The sequence below is a fragment of the Mercenaria mercenaria genome, chromosome 3, assembly GCF_021730395.1.
Source record: "Mercenaria mercenaria strain notata chromosome 3, MADL_Memer_1, whole genome shotgun sequence".
Taxonomy (NCBI): domain Eukaryota; kingdom Metazoa; phylum Mollusca; class Bivalvia; order Venerida; family Veneridae; genus Mercenaria; species Mercenaria mercenaria.
In genome coordinates, this window is record NC_069363.1 from 92,710,114 (window position 1) to 92,724,521 (window position 14,408).

At 35.7% G+C, this 14,408-nt stretch overlaps 2 protein-coding genes across 2 annotated transcripts; both read left to right on the forward strand.

Annotated features, from left to right (window-relative positions):
• Positions 1–20: 20 nt before the first annotated feature.
• Positions 21–14,155, forward strand: LOC123524027 (DNA excision repair protein ERCC-8-like). Its single transcript, XM_045301896.2, has 5 exons — positions 21–325; positions 7,949–8,174; positions 11,355–11,572; positions 12,266–12,372; positions 13,080–14,155. The coding sequence occupies exons 1-5, from the start codon at positions 153–155 to the stop codon at positions 13,592–13,594; spliced, it is 1,239 nt and encodes a 412-aa protein (XP_045157831.2). The 5' UTR covers positions 21–152; the 3' UTR covers positions 13,595–14,155.
• On the forward strand, positions 3,013–5,771 carry LOC128555784 (uncharacterized). Its single transcript, XM_053539325.1, has 3 exons — positions 3,013–3,896; positions 4,359–4,533; positions 5,522–5,771. The coding sequence occupies exons 1-3, from the start codon at positions 3,861–3,863 to the stop codon at positions 5,614–5,616; spliced, it is 306 nt and encodes a 101-aa protein (XP_053395300.1). The 5' UTR covers positions 3,013–3,860; the 3' UTR covers positions 5,617–5,771.
• Positions 14,156–14,408: the final 253 nt, after the last annotated feature.

Genomic DNA, 14,408 nt, shown 5'->3' on the forward strand with positions numbered 1-14,408 from the left:
AAAACGTGCTGAAGGTAGCTTTGAAAGAATTTCAACTTCCGGTAAAAATCGTTTCAGAAGTCAGCAAATCTTAAATATTTACTTTTATATGTTTCTAGTTATTATTTAGATACAAAAAAGAACTTAAATGATATGGAACAATAAATTGTAAGATGCTCCGTTTTTTGAACTCCAGGGAATCAGGTGTCAGCGATCCCCTCCAGTTTTACAGAGCTGAAACAACAAGACGAGTTTTCAATCTGGGTCTCAGCGAAAACAAGGACTTCGAAAGATTGTTTGCAGGCAATATTAACACATTAGATGTCGATCTTATTGAAAGAAGATAGTAAGAAAATTTAAATTAATACGATTTTTAACTTATAAACAAGTACAGTCCATCTGTTCCCCGTACCATACCCCTACCATCTGTCAAGTATAGTCTGGTTGTTCCTAATCCCTGTACCTTACATTCATATTTTGGAACCATCGGTTGTATACGGAGAATGGCTGAAAAGTACGGATTTCAAAATCTGTTTTTAGTTAATGTTCACTTGTTGTTTTTTTATTTTCAGTAGTATGAAGTTTTTCTTTCGCACTTTCAAATGTAATAAAAATCAAAAGTGATCGATATTATATATTTTTTATCTGAAGTTTTTAAAGGGGGTCAGATTTAGAGTTGTGTGAATTAATTTATGTATGCTGGGAATTGTATCAGTATATCAAAGATGTACATAAATGTATATATCATACATGTGATACGTCCCGGATTGCCCGGGATTGTCCCGGAAATTACATACTCGTCCTGGTGTCCCGGACAGTCTTGAAATGTCCCGGAAAAATAAAAATACAGGAACAAATAAAAATAATCCCCCAAAAAATTTGTTTTTTTGTCTATGAGTTGTTAAATTTTACACAATAAACAGTCCCCGGTGTCACATTGTTTATTCCTAATTAGTTTCATGCCCTCGAGCGGGACACGTGTTGATTAAGTCCACTTTTATCACGCGACGATCTTTTGATGACACTGATTAAGTTACGGTCAGTTATTATGATGACCCAGATTAAGAACTGACAGGATTATGCAATCAATAACTGTTTTATGGTACTTAAATTAGGAACAATAGTCGTAAATCTCTTTGTTTTTAGCACGTTGGCGGTAAAGCTACATGTAGCCTTTATGGAAGAGATTACTGAAAACGGTCAATTAAACGATAATTATTTTAAAAGGTTGTAATAATTTAAGATCAAGATCGATTGTCACACATATTCTAAATCAAAATATTGAATGCCTTTGCCGACCGACCCATGGAAATTGACCCGACTCCAAATATTTTATATTGGCGATTTTATTTACAAGATATATTTTATTCCTTTAAGGATTCAATTTAATTATTAGATAAATGTTTAAGCTTTAGAATGATACCAAATTAGCTAGAATCTAAATCACGATGACCAGGTTGATTCTTCGTATATAGTAAGTCTCCTAATTCTGTTCACCTCGGGAACGCAATAAATTCACGTGCCGAACTATAGATGTGTATTACCCGTACATGTATTTACCTCCCTTGGAAAGCTAGACGACATTTGCAGCAAATTAAAACATTGTAAGCGAGTGAACAATGTTTATCTCGCAAAACTATATGTAATATGACAATATTTTTGCATGAAACAGACAAATACCAATGTCACGATGTATGTCCCGGACAAAAGGTAAAAATCTCGGAAATTTTAACTCAGAATCCCGGAAATGTTCTGAAAAATTATGGCATGTATGGTATATATATATAAAAAAATTATATTTATTTATAAATACACATAGTTACAGGAAATTGGTTGTGCTGTGATTAAAGCCCAAGCAGTCTCTCTGATAGTTAACATTTCAGGGGTGTAAAATTCCACTCGCCCGCTCGCATTGGCGAGTTAAAGTCCGAGTAGGACGAGTGGACCTCGCTGTATACTCGACCGATCGGGCGAGTGGTTTTTTAAGTCCTTACTTTACCTAAATTCAGAAATTACAACTCCAAAACGTCAACAAACTTTGAGATGGTTCAGTCGCTGCCTGGATTGACTGGAATTTACCCGCGAATCGTAAAGATATCAAAACGTCATGCCGATAATTTTCCATTCCACAAGCACAAGCGACCTATCGTATTAAATATCTAATTTACATCGACACATACACAAAAACCGTGTGTAGTGCATTCATTTTTTAACATTTTCGCTTCAAGTTTTCAACACCTCTTGAGAAATAATACTATTTGAATTCTATAATGATTTTAATAAGATATCGACAGAAATGTAGGCAAAATTCTATAAAAACGGTCGAATTTTCATATAATCATTTGTAAAAATTCAAACAGCGCGATCTTAGTTACTTATTTCTTTCTAAAAGTAAATAAATGATGAATGCTCTGGGCATAAAATTCAGACTTTTGACCAGAAAGAACAAAAAACAGAATAAAAAAATCTTAAATAATGAAAAAGCGGCAGCAATTACAATACATGGAGTAAAATGATTTTTGGCAAACAGATTTCTGTTAGTCTGGCAGAATAGGTTACGTGACCTCGTGACCGTAAATAGAAATGCGATTTTAAAATAAAGCAATGTGATGTCATTGCGGTTTTTAATAAGTTTTAAATGAATCTTTGTACATGTATTTTTTTTACCAACAATTTAAAAGTTTTTTTTTTTTTTTGTCAAACAATAATGTAAATTCCTTGAGTGCAAATAGGTCACAGAGGTAGGATATCCACTATAGTAACTATCGTTTGAGACATTTACCTTTTATACGGGATATAGCACATTCGCTTTTGATAACAAATTAAAGAAGAAACTTTTTATTGATTTCTATTTCTCAGCAATTTTAAGAACCGATGCGGTACGATCAGACAGTGATGTGTCACATGGCGCGAAAACATGACGTAATGCCATGACAATCTCGAGCAAAAATACCACTTTGATCTCCACTTCAGATGTCAAGATACTGACACACTTCTTTTAGCTCTTTGAGGGGGTGTAAATTGATCATGAAAACAAGATCAATTACTTAGTTTATCAACTGAATAATTACCGATAATCTTTAACGTTTTTTTTCATCCCTTTCAACACGGGTGGATGGACGATGATTATTGTGTCCAAATTTTTTAGACACTTTTCAAAATAAGTATTTTTCGGGAAATAATACTACTGTACATAATACTCCTTTCATAAAAGTGACAGTATTAAAAGTGTCAATTATTAGGGCGAGTGGCTGTTCACTAAGGGCGAGTAGATATTACTGGCTACTAGTCCTGCAGGGCGAGTGGTGTGAAAAAATTTTTTACACCCCTGCATTTAGAGCTTAGAGTATAATTATGCATTGTACATTTATCAAGGTTTCAGAAATCCCATGTCCGGAGCCCGGGAGCTACCAGAAAATTCTGCCGGGCTACTAAATTTTTTCAGAGCGTGCCTGCCGGGCTACCTTGAAACTTTGTATCGAGTAGCCCGGAAATCAATAATTTAGTCTTCAAATATAATTTTGATAGTTATCTATAATCCCCTGTTTATCAAGAGATACACGCCCAAGGCTTTAATTATTATCACCTGCTGTCATAATCGGCAAACAATTAACCGTTAAATCGTACCCGCAGGCAACATGAGACAGATGTTTACAAAAACATGTGCACGAGTGATTTTAGACTGATCCAGTAACACCAAAGTCACAGATCGGTATTGTTTAAAACAATATGCAAACCAGTCTTAAAATTACGTCATTTTAGCGCCACCTGCCAAAGAGTACTTTCGGTTTCGCTGACCTCAATATTTATCGAGCGATCAGAAAGAACAGATATGTTTGATTTTGAGGCAGTTTAGTGCATCGTTGGAAGGTGCTCCCGAAATGTCAGCAGGTAAATGTGTTGGCGGTTATTCAGATGTAAGCTTAATTATCAAATAATGAAAATAAAACTGCTTAAATTTGACTTTGTAGGCTCGAATTATTGTTTACACTTGCTATCAAAAACTGATACAGCTGTAGCTTTTGAAATTTTGCAGACTTGTTTATCACCACTAGTTTAGTATGTGACTTTCACTTGCATTTTGTCAAAATTGTGACCCAATTTATAACTAGAACATTGTATTTTCTTAATTATTTTGCATTAGAAAGGTCCATTTAACTTTAATATTATAAGAGCAACAGTTTTATCATTATAGGTTCAGCATGAAACATAGCTTTGATCTAAGCTTTTAAACTTTGCAGACTTGTTTATCACAGTCAGTTGTTAAATTAAATGAGAGCAATAGTCTGAAACTTTGCAAACCTGTTTATCATCATTAGGTGAGTACTTTAGCCAAGAACAATAACTCTGATATCCATATCTTTATCACTGAATTACAGCAGCAGCTTTTGAGCCGGATAAATGGAATGGAATCATACAGTAAGGCAGCACTTTCATTGTTCCGTCTACTTTTCAAGGAGGAAGAGTACATTGGGAGGTCACTTACTGGTTCGAAATCAAGATCTGGGGAGGCAAAGCCTGCAGTAGACCAAGATCGACTTGGCAGGATTTACAGTAAGATTTATTACCATGAGTTTTTAGCTCCACTTATCGGAGAATAGGTGTGCTATTCTACTTGCCCCGAAGTTGCCGCTTATCTGAGAATAGGTGTGCTATTTACTTACCCCAAAGTCGGCATGTCCTTTTTATGCCCCCACTTTTGTGGGGGGTGCATACAGATTTGCCCTTGTCCGTCCTTCCGTCCGTCCTCTGTCCAAGAATGTTGTGTCGCGCATAGCTCCAAAAATATTTTACGTAGAGTCACAAAACTTTACAGGAATGTTGGTCAGCATGTGTAGTTGTGCTCCTGGGTTTTCGCGTCCGGATTCATTCAGTTGTGTAGGAGTTATGGCCCCTGACTTAGTTAAAAATTTGTCATTTTAATGTGTCGCGCGTAGCTCCAAAATTATTTGACCTAGAGTCATCAAAGTTTACAGGAATGTTGGTCAGCATGTGCAGTTGTGCACCTGTGGTTTCGCGTCCGGATTCATTCAGTCATGTAGGAGTTATGGCACCTGACTTAGTTAAAAATTGGTCATTTTAATGTTGTGTCGCGCGTAGCTCAAAAAGTATTTGACCTAGACTCACCGAAGTTTAAAGGGATATTGGTCAGCATTTGTGGTTGTGCACCTGGGGTTTCGCGTCCGGATTCATTCAGTATTGTAGGAGTTATGGCCCCTGACCTAGGAAAAAATTTGTGTCTTTTGTCATGTAGTGGGGGCATCTGTGTCCCATGGACACATTTCTAGTTTGGTTAAAGTTTTTCGGCAACCTTTGTTTTCCTGTAGACTTCTTGCCTAGTACTACTTCAGTTTAGGGGAGTTTGGAGAAACGTGCGCTTTTTTACAAAAGCATTTTCTAGTTGATATTGATCTGACGTGAGAGTACTCCACAATATTCACTAAACATAGTATAGAATTTCACTTATTTCAACATAACGATGTTATCCTGAAAAATGGACAAATTACATGTAGCTATAAAAAAATGATTTTTCTCATTTCAGATGTAATAGCTCAGAAGTTCCCGCATATAACCCCGGTGATGGTGCGGGAACGGTTAAGGGACTTGGTAAAACCATCCAGGACAAAGCGGCACTAAAATGGATGCAGCGTCACTGTGTTATAAATGACATTAATGCTTGATAAATATCAAAATGGATTGTGGTTTTGAACAAAATTTAAATGCTTTTATTCATTATACATTAATGCTTTGTTCGTTATATATTTTAAAATAAATTGTGGTTTTAAATTAGATTAATGCTTTGTTTTACTTGCATGAAATACATGCAGATGTATGTCCCTTGTTCAGAGATTAACATGTTTCTTTTTCCAACAATTTTCAGTAAATGTTTTGCACCAGAACATATCTGAGATGTGAAAGTACTTCATCTCTTTAAACATCACACAGAATTTTACTGTCTTCATTCTGTCGGATAATGGAAAGTTTGGCAGAAGCCAGAGTTTGAACAAAGAAATTAATCATTAGGAATCTTTTATTCCTGAATGAGCTACTAGGGATCAAAATCAGGTTTGACTACATAATTTTTCAGTAAGAAACTCGGGCGAGTAATTTCTGCTTTGAAGGTCTGTGACTGACCCCATATGCCTACCTTTTCAAATTTCAAGCAGCAATACAATGGAAAAAATCCATGGAAACTAGGGAAAATCCATGGAAATATGCCCTGGATAGACTGGACAATATACCAGGAATCCAGGGGAAAATTCCAGGGACACCATGGATTATTTCCAGGTGAACCAGGGAATATTTCCAGGGAGTATTTCCAGGTGAACCAGGGAATATTTCCAGGGAGTATTTCCAGGTGAACCAGGGAATATTTCGAGGGATACTAGGGAATATTTCCAGGTGAACCAGGGAATATTTCCAGGTGTATCAGGGAATATTTCCAGGGGTACTACTATTCAAATTTTCCATGGAACACTGGATTTTTTCCATGGAATCCTGTTCCAATACTCCATGGAATAATTCCATGTTCTTTTCCATGGAAATCCCTGGACATTCTACAGACGGGTACACTGATTGCTTATGCTTTTCGATTTAAATACTTGCTTAACATGCAAAAAAAATCGACCATGATTTAGCAAAATATCAGAAAGTATACAGAATTTTGGACAAACATAAATTCGTATAAGTGAATACACAGTGCCAAGAATCTGAGTAACGTTATATACGCGGTTCTAGTCCGTTTATTAAACCAGATAGATGTTTAGAATCAGACAGAATTATTATGTCAACTTTAAAGAAATTTGAGATAAATTACAATTCATACAGCTCTAAGGAATTTGCAAATTTATAAAAATTGATTTGCGTTCCGTTTATATTGCCATGAGTACTCCTGATAATATTTCTCAGTTTAAATACATGTACCGGTTTTATCTTTTAAAAGGAGAAAAAGGAGTAATGATAATTGCTATTTAAGAGAACAAAATTTATAACAATGTGCATATGGCTAAAATTATGAAACCTCTAATGATTTAATCAGTCCATCCACTGTAGTATAGAAGCACATAGTAAATAAACCGAAATGGCCATTGCCAAATAAACTTAAATGTCCGGGCTACCAGATTAAAATTTTGGTAGCCCAATGGGCTACCAATAAATTTGCAGATTTCTGAAACCCTGATTTATATATTAAAGTGACCATTAAACATTGCTGGCTTCCAAAGATATTACATCTGGTGACGAAGACAAAAAGGATATTGAAAAAATATAACATTTTACTTAAATTGAAAAACTGAATAATTATGGTGAACATTAATTGGCAAATTGGGTGAATTTAAACAATGTGAGGTATTGCGGTATAATTGCAGCAAAGTATCTATGGCTGTTGATGGTTGAAATAAGGTAAAAAAATGTTCAACGTCACAACCAAGTTTCTACGTTGATTCAACATTGGTTCAACATTGTGTGCCTGCTGGGATTCCAGTTATGTCAAACACTTTCAGATATTATACTCTTTTGTATTATAAAACAAGACCGGAAAGATAATACAGTATTTTCTGATTGAAACTCCCAAGTCATTATCATATCATTATATTATAACTGTAATGAATATGAACCTTTTTTTATGTATGATATTTTCTTACATATTTTCAGTGAATTACTAAAAATAATTTTTAAGCAACAAAATATATCTGGTACTTTCATGTTTAATAATGCATTTTATTTTTGCAGTGAGTGAAAATTAATGATATATTAACTATTGGTATGGAACTTAAGAATCGATAACATTAAAACCATTGAAAAAAAAGTAAATTACAAAATGTAAGATCAAAATACTTTTCAAACATAAACACTAGAACATACATTATAGCCACTCATAGAAATATTGCATCTTGTGTTCACTCAGTGAAAGATATTTCAATCTTGCACAGAAACCAAGAGAAAAAGCAAATATTTCCTGCATTTACAGTTTGCTGGCTGGTGGGGCTGATGGGTTCATCATTATTTACGACATCTGCAATACTACTGGAGAAGTCAAGTATACATGTCCATCAGTTGGTTCAATAGCTCTCAACAATCGACACCGACACAAGTTCAGTGTGGAGACTGTATTATGGTACCCTTTAGACACTGGAATGTTCACTTCAAGTGGTACAGATAAGCTATTGAAAATATGGGACACCAACAGACTTAAGGTAATGACACTTTATGCATCGTCAATATACAAATACAGGTTGTTTATTATCAAGACCATGTTTGAGAAAGTCAGAAATGAGATTTTTCATTTATAGATGATTTTCATTCACAATTGAAATCAACTGTTTCTGTTCACTGGCAGTCCTCAGGATATTTTTGACTTAACCTGATAAATGTCTTTTCTGCCTCTTTAATGATTACAATGCTGAATGAAAAGGATAATACAAATATTTGTATAATCATCTATTTTTTGAAAATTTCTTATTTTATCAGTCAAGTTAAAACTGATTTTTCTTGGTCTGATACTTCTGTAGTATTTTCTTATACATGTATTGTTATGTTAAAAAGATGCTACCTTTTTAGCTCGACTTTTCGAAGAAAAGGTAGAGCTATTGCACTCGCCCCAGCATCCATCAGCGTCGCCATCGCTGTTGGTTAAAGTTTTTGATAAAGTCAAATATCTCTGTTACTATCAAAGCTTTTGACTTAAAACCTAAAATAGTTATTTACTATCAGAGTCTACACCAGGAGAAAAAATCCCCATAACTCTGATTTGAATTTGACAGAGTTATGCCCCTTTTTAACTTAGAAGTTTTTGGTTAAAGTTTTTGATAAAGTCAAATAGTTATCTCTGTTACTATCAAAGCTTTTGACTTGAAACTTAAAAGAGTTATTTACTATCAAAGTCTGCACCAGGAGAAACAATCCCCTTAACTCTGATTGAATTTTGACAGAGTTATGCCCCTTTTTAACTTAGAATTTGGTTAAAGTTTTATAAAGTTTTTACTGGCAAAGCTCTAATTCAGAGTCAAACACTGAGAAAAGTCAAGCATGCTGTCTTACGGACAACTCTTGTTTAACCTCTTTTTATCTTTTTTTAACTCACCTGAGCACGAAGTGCTCAAGGTGAGCTTTTGTGATCGCCCTGTGTCCGTTGTCCGTCATTGTCAGTCGTCAACAATTTGACTTTTAACACTCTAGAGGTCACAATTTTAGCCCAATCTTAATGAAACTTTGTCAGAATGTTACCCTCAATAAAATTGGACGAATTCGATATTGGTCATCTGGGGTCAAAAACTAGGTCACCAGGTCAAATCAAAGGAAAAGCTTAACACTAGAGGTCACAATTTTGGCCCAATCTTAATGAAATATGGTCAGAATGTTACCCTCAATAAAATCTTGGACGAGTTTGATATTGGGTCATCTAGGGTCTAAAACTAGGTCACCAGGTCAAATCAAAGGAAAAGCTTGTTAACACTCTAGAGGTCATAATTTTGGCCCAATCTTAATGAAACTTGGTCAGAATGTTAATCTTTATGATCTTTAGGTCAGGTTCGAATCTGGGTCATGGGGGATCAGAAACTAGGTCACCAGGTCAAATCAAAGGAAAAGCTTGTTAACACTGTAGAGGCCACATTTAAGACTGTATCTTCATAAAACTAGGTAAGAATGTTAATCTTGATGATCTTTAGGGGAAATTCGAATCTGGGTCATCTGGGGTCAAACACTAGGTCACCAGGTCAAATCAAAGGAAAAGTTAGTTAACATTCTAGAGGCCACATTTAAGACTATATCTTAATGAAACTTAGTCAGAATGTTAATCTTGATGTTCTTTAGATTGAGTTCAAATCTGGGTCAGGTCTGGTCAAAAACTAGGTCACCAGGTTAAATCGAAGGAAAAGCTAGTTAACACTCTAGAGGCCACATTTATGACCATATCTTAATGAAATTTGGTCAGAATGTTAATCTTGATGATCTATAGGTGAAGTTCAAATCTGGATCAGGTGGGGTCAAAACTAGGTCACCAGGTCAAAACAGAGGAAAGCTTGTAAACACTCTTAAGAGGCCACATTTATGGCAATATCTCTATGAAACTTGGTCAGAATGTTAATCTTGATGATCTTTAGGATAATAAAATCTGGGTCAAGTTGGGTCAAAAACTAGGTCACCAGGCCAAAAAATCAAAGGGAAAACTTGTTAACACTCCAGAGGCTACATTTATGACTGTACCTTCATGAATCTTGGTCAGAAAGTTAATCTTGATGATCTTTAGGTCAAGTTCGAACCTGGCTTATGTGGGGTCAAAAGCTAGGTCACCAGGTCAAATCAAAGAAAAAGCTAGTTAACACTCTAAGAGGCCACCTTTATGACCATATCTTAATGAAACTTAGTCAGAATGTTAATCTTTAGGTCAAGTTCCAATCTGGGTCAGGTGGGGTCAAAAACTAGGTCACTGGGTCAAATCAAAGGAAAAGCTTGTTAACACTCTAGAGGTCACAATTTTGGCCCAGTCTTAATGAAACTTGGTCAGAATGTTACCATCAATAAAATCTTGGAGGAATTCGATATTGGATCATATGAGGTAAAAAACTAGGTCACCAGGTCAAATCAGAGGAAAAGCTTGTTAACACTCTAGAGGCCACATTCATGGCTATATCTCTATGAAACTTAATCAGAATGTTTGTCTTGATGACCTCTAGGTCAATTTCATATCTGGATCATGTGGGATCAAAAACTAGGTCACCAGGTCAAAAAATCAAATTAAAATCTTGTTAACACTCTAGAGGTCACATTTATGATTTTATCTTCCTGAATCTTGATCAGAATGTTAACCATGATGACCTTTAGGTCAAGTTCGAATCTGGGTCATGTGGGGTCAAAACTAGGTCACTAGGTCAAATCAAAGGAAAAGCTAGTTAACTCTCTAGAGGCCACATTTATGACCGTATCTTAATGAAACTTGGTCAGAATGTTTATCTTAATGATCTAAAGGTCAAGTTCCAATCTGGGTCAAGTGTGGTCATAAACTAGGTCACCAGGTCAGATCAAAGGTAAAGCTTGTTAACAATCTAGAAGCCACATTTATGATTGTATCTTCATGAAACTTGGTCAGAATGTTTAGGTAACTAGGTCAAATCAAAGGAAAAGCTAGTTAACACTTTAGAGGCCGCATCTATGACCATATCTTAATGAAACTTGGTCAGAATGTTTATCTTGATGATCTGATATTTAGGTCCATAGGTCAGGTGAGCGGTACAAGGCCTTCAAGGCCCTCTTGTTATTGTACTTCTTTTGGCTTGTAATTCACTACTATGCTTGATGGTATAGGTATCAAACACAAATTTTCGTTGTTTTAAATAAGAAATATAAATTCATGAATTTTTAATTTTGTTTTGCAGCCAGCAGATCAGTATGAATTCAGTGGTGTAGTGTGCAACCATCATATGTCTCCTATAGCAACTAAGCATTGTCTTATTGCTGTTGCCACCCAGAGTTCATCTGTGAAGCTTGTAGACCTGAAGTCTGGATCTTCTACACACAGTTTAAAGGGACATAACAAAGGTGTATTCAATGTAAAGTGGTCTCCGTATCATGAATTCATTTTGGCATCTGCTGGGTAAGATTGATTAGAATGTAATAAGTATTCACTGTGAGGGATCCACTGTTGTTCTACCTGAAATTTACCAGTTAATATAATGCTTCTTCTTAACCTTTACCCTGCTAAATTTCTAAAATGGATTTGTTCATCATTCAATTTGGGCAGTACCATTTATTATTTGAAGGGGTGTTCACTGAAAATTTACTGACTGAACAGTGAACAGTGTATACCATGATCGTGCAGGGGGATCTTGGTCTGCACTGGTCACAGGCAAAATCACTTGCTGCCAGCAGGCTAAAGGTTAAAGAAACTGTTACTGTTATGTAAGAGAGCAGTGGGATTTTAAACATAAATATCAGATGTTTTTTTAAGAAATTTTGCATAAATTCCTAATCTTTAAACTTGTTAAATTCATTGATCGGACATTGTATTCTTACAGTGTATGGTAACTTTGCCCAATGACTGCTTCCTTTAACATACTTCTGACAAGTACTTTTGTCAGTATAAGACCCTGTGCAATAGAAATTACACTGAATAGGATTTTAACCTGCACCCTTCAGGGTAGGGCTTATTTTACCAATAGACCATTGCACCTTCTGAAAGTTGTTATAACAAGGCTGGTAACAAAATTTACAGAAGTTGATACAAGGAAAAAATAAGCTTTTACTACAATTATACCAAAGATTCCTCATTTATATGTTTTCATTTCAGAGCTGACAACAAGATATTTCTTTGGGACATCAGAAATGCAAAGGGCAGCCTTCTGGACTTTGACCAGTATAATGGAAAACCTCCAAAAAACACCATTATAGACAATGGTAAGCTGTTGAAAGAAAAAAGTTCATTATTTCGGACGTTTCAGACACTGCTTAATTTATTAATTTGTTATTATACGCCCGAAGGGACGTTATTATGTTATGACGCCGGTGTCCGTCTGTCCGTCCATTAGCAATTTCGTGTCCGCTCTGTAACTCTTTAACCCCTTGAAGGATTTTGAAGAAACCTGACACAAATGTTCACCACATCAAGACAAAGTTCAGAGCGCATGTTTTGGATGGCTCGCTTCAAGGTCAAGGTCACACTTAGGGGTCAAAGGTCATATAACTTTGTTTCGTGTCCGCTCTGTAACTCTTGAACTGCTTGAAGTATTTTAAAGAAACTTGGCACAAATGTTCACCACATCGAGACGACGTGCAGAGCGCATGTATCGGATGGCTTGTTTCAAGGTCAAGGTCACTTTTAGGTGTCAAAGGTCATATCTTCAGGTGTATATTTCTCCACATTGCGATGCTCTTGTTATCTTATAGATTTAACTATATTTTATTGCCTGTATGTACATGCAAATAGATACAACAAAAAAGACAGATGGGTTGGGCAACATGTTCTAGCAACATTTAATACTACGCCACTAGTGAAAACACTACATCTGATGTTCACTTGATTAATAATATTTCAATGTTACACTGAAACAGAAAAACATCCTTTGTAAATTTTCTTAACACATACGTTTTGCATACCATTTCAGGGGTAACTGCTCACAGTCGACCTGTGACAGGCCTTCAGTTTTCAGCGGATGGGTTACACCTTGTTTCATGTGGTTTAGACAATAAAGTACAAGTATGGTGTACAAGAACTGGAAGAAATATGAATTTAAAGATCTCAGTGCCAAATTCAGGAACCAGAACTGCACAATTTGCAATCTCTCAGGGCAGTACTCCAGACTTAATATTTATGCCAAATGGTAAAAGTATAGATGCATATGATATATGCACAGGTGAAAGACAATACACATTACACGGCCATTTTAGACAAGTTAATTGTTGTTATTATCATCCGGATTTTCATGAACTATACTCTGGTGGTGGTGACAGGAATATTCTTGTCTGGGGACCAAGGACAGGAACCAGTGTAAATTACATATGCAAAAAGGAGGCAAACAGTGTGAAACAGGAACCAGGAAATGATTTGATTGTGAATGTGGAACAAAATACAGCATTAGCAGCAACAGCAGACAGCTGGAGTAGTGATGAAGAGACGTGAGCAAAACAAGCATCACAGAGACCAGTATTTAATGGCGGTATTTTTAAGGGCAATATCACCAGGTGGTTATGATAGTTCTTGACTGGCGAGAGTCTGTGCAATGAGTCAGAGGGGGATTGTTTTGTAAGTGTTGCTTACAGACAAGTTCACAAGTCAGAACTGGTGGTGCATACTTTTTAACATGTAGAAAGTGCAAATTATGTGAAGAAATGGTATCAGGATACCCTGAACATGTATTAAGGATTCTGTGTAGTTGTATTTTGATACAAGTTAGATAATGACTTCAAAAGACTTGGAAAAGACAATTTATGTGCAAATATTATTTTGCAGCATATAACTTAACAGAATATAAATAAAGTTGAAGTTCAGTGTTGTTTGATGATGGTTGCAGAGTGTTTCTAATTTTACACCTATGAAACAAAAGTAGAAAAGAGAACAAAGTTTTTTATTATATGATGGAAAAAGGAGTTTCTTGTTAGCTGGACTATTTGAGGAATAGTCTGAGCTATTCTACTCACCCTGGTGTCTGCGTCACACCTTGGTTCAAGTTTTGCATGCAAGTACGTATAGCTATCATTTATATAGATTTGAAACTTACTTTTTCATTTTCTCGGTCAGTTACCAACCTTACTGGCTAAATTATGCCCCCTTTTGGACTTAGAAAATCCTGGTTAAAGTTTTGCATGCAAGTTACTATCTCCAAAACTAATGCAGATATTGTATTGAAACTTCACGTGTGTCTTTGGGGTTATAAAACTAGGTGATAGCATCAAGTCCCACAAATCTGACATGCAGTTTGGCCAAACTATGCCCC

What these genes read in the sequence shown, in the direction of transcription:
- LOC128555784 (XM_053539325.1), top strand. Translation starts at nt 3,861, where the DNA reads ATGTCAGCAGGTAAATGTGTTGGCGGTTATTCAGAT. An exon ending in GTGTTGGCGGTTATTCAGAT is followed by an intron (nt 3,897 to 4,358) that starts GTAAGCTTAATT and finishes ACTGAATTACAG; the next exon opens with CAGCAGCTTTTGAGCCGGAT. An exon ending in TCGACTTGGCAGGATTTACA is followed by an intron (nt 4,534 to 5,521) that starts GTAAGATTTATT and finishes TTCTCATTTCAG; the next exon opens with ATGTAATAGCTCAGAAGTTC.
- LOC123524027 (XM_045301896.2), top strand. Translation starts at nt 153, where the DNA reads ATGCTCCGTTTTTTGAACTCCAGGGAATCAGGTGTCAGCGATCCCCTC. An exon ending in GATCTTATTGAAAGAAGATA is followed by an intron (nt 326 to 7,948) that starts GTAAGAAAATTT and finishes CTGCATTTACAG; the next exon opens with TTTGCTGGCTGGTGGGGCTG. An exon ending in GGGACACCAACAGACTTAAG is followed by an intron (nt 8,175 to 11,354) that starts GTAATGACACTT and finishes TTTGTTTTGCAG; the next exon opens with CCAGCAGATCAGTATGAATT.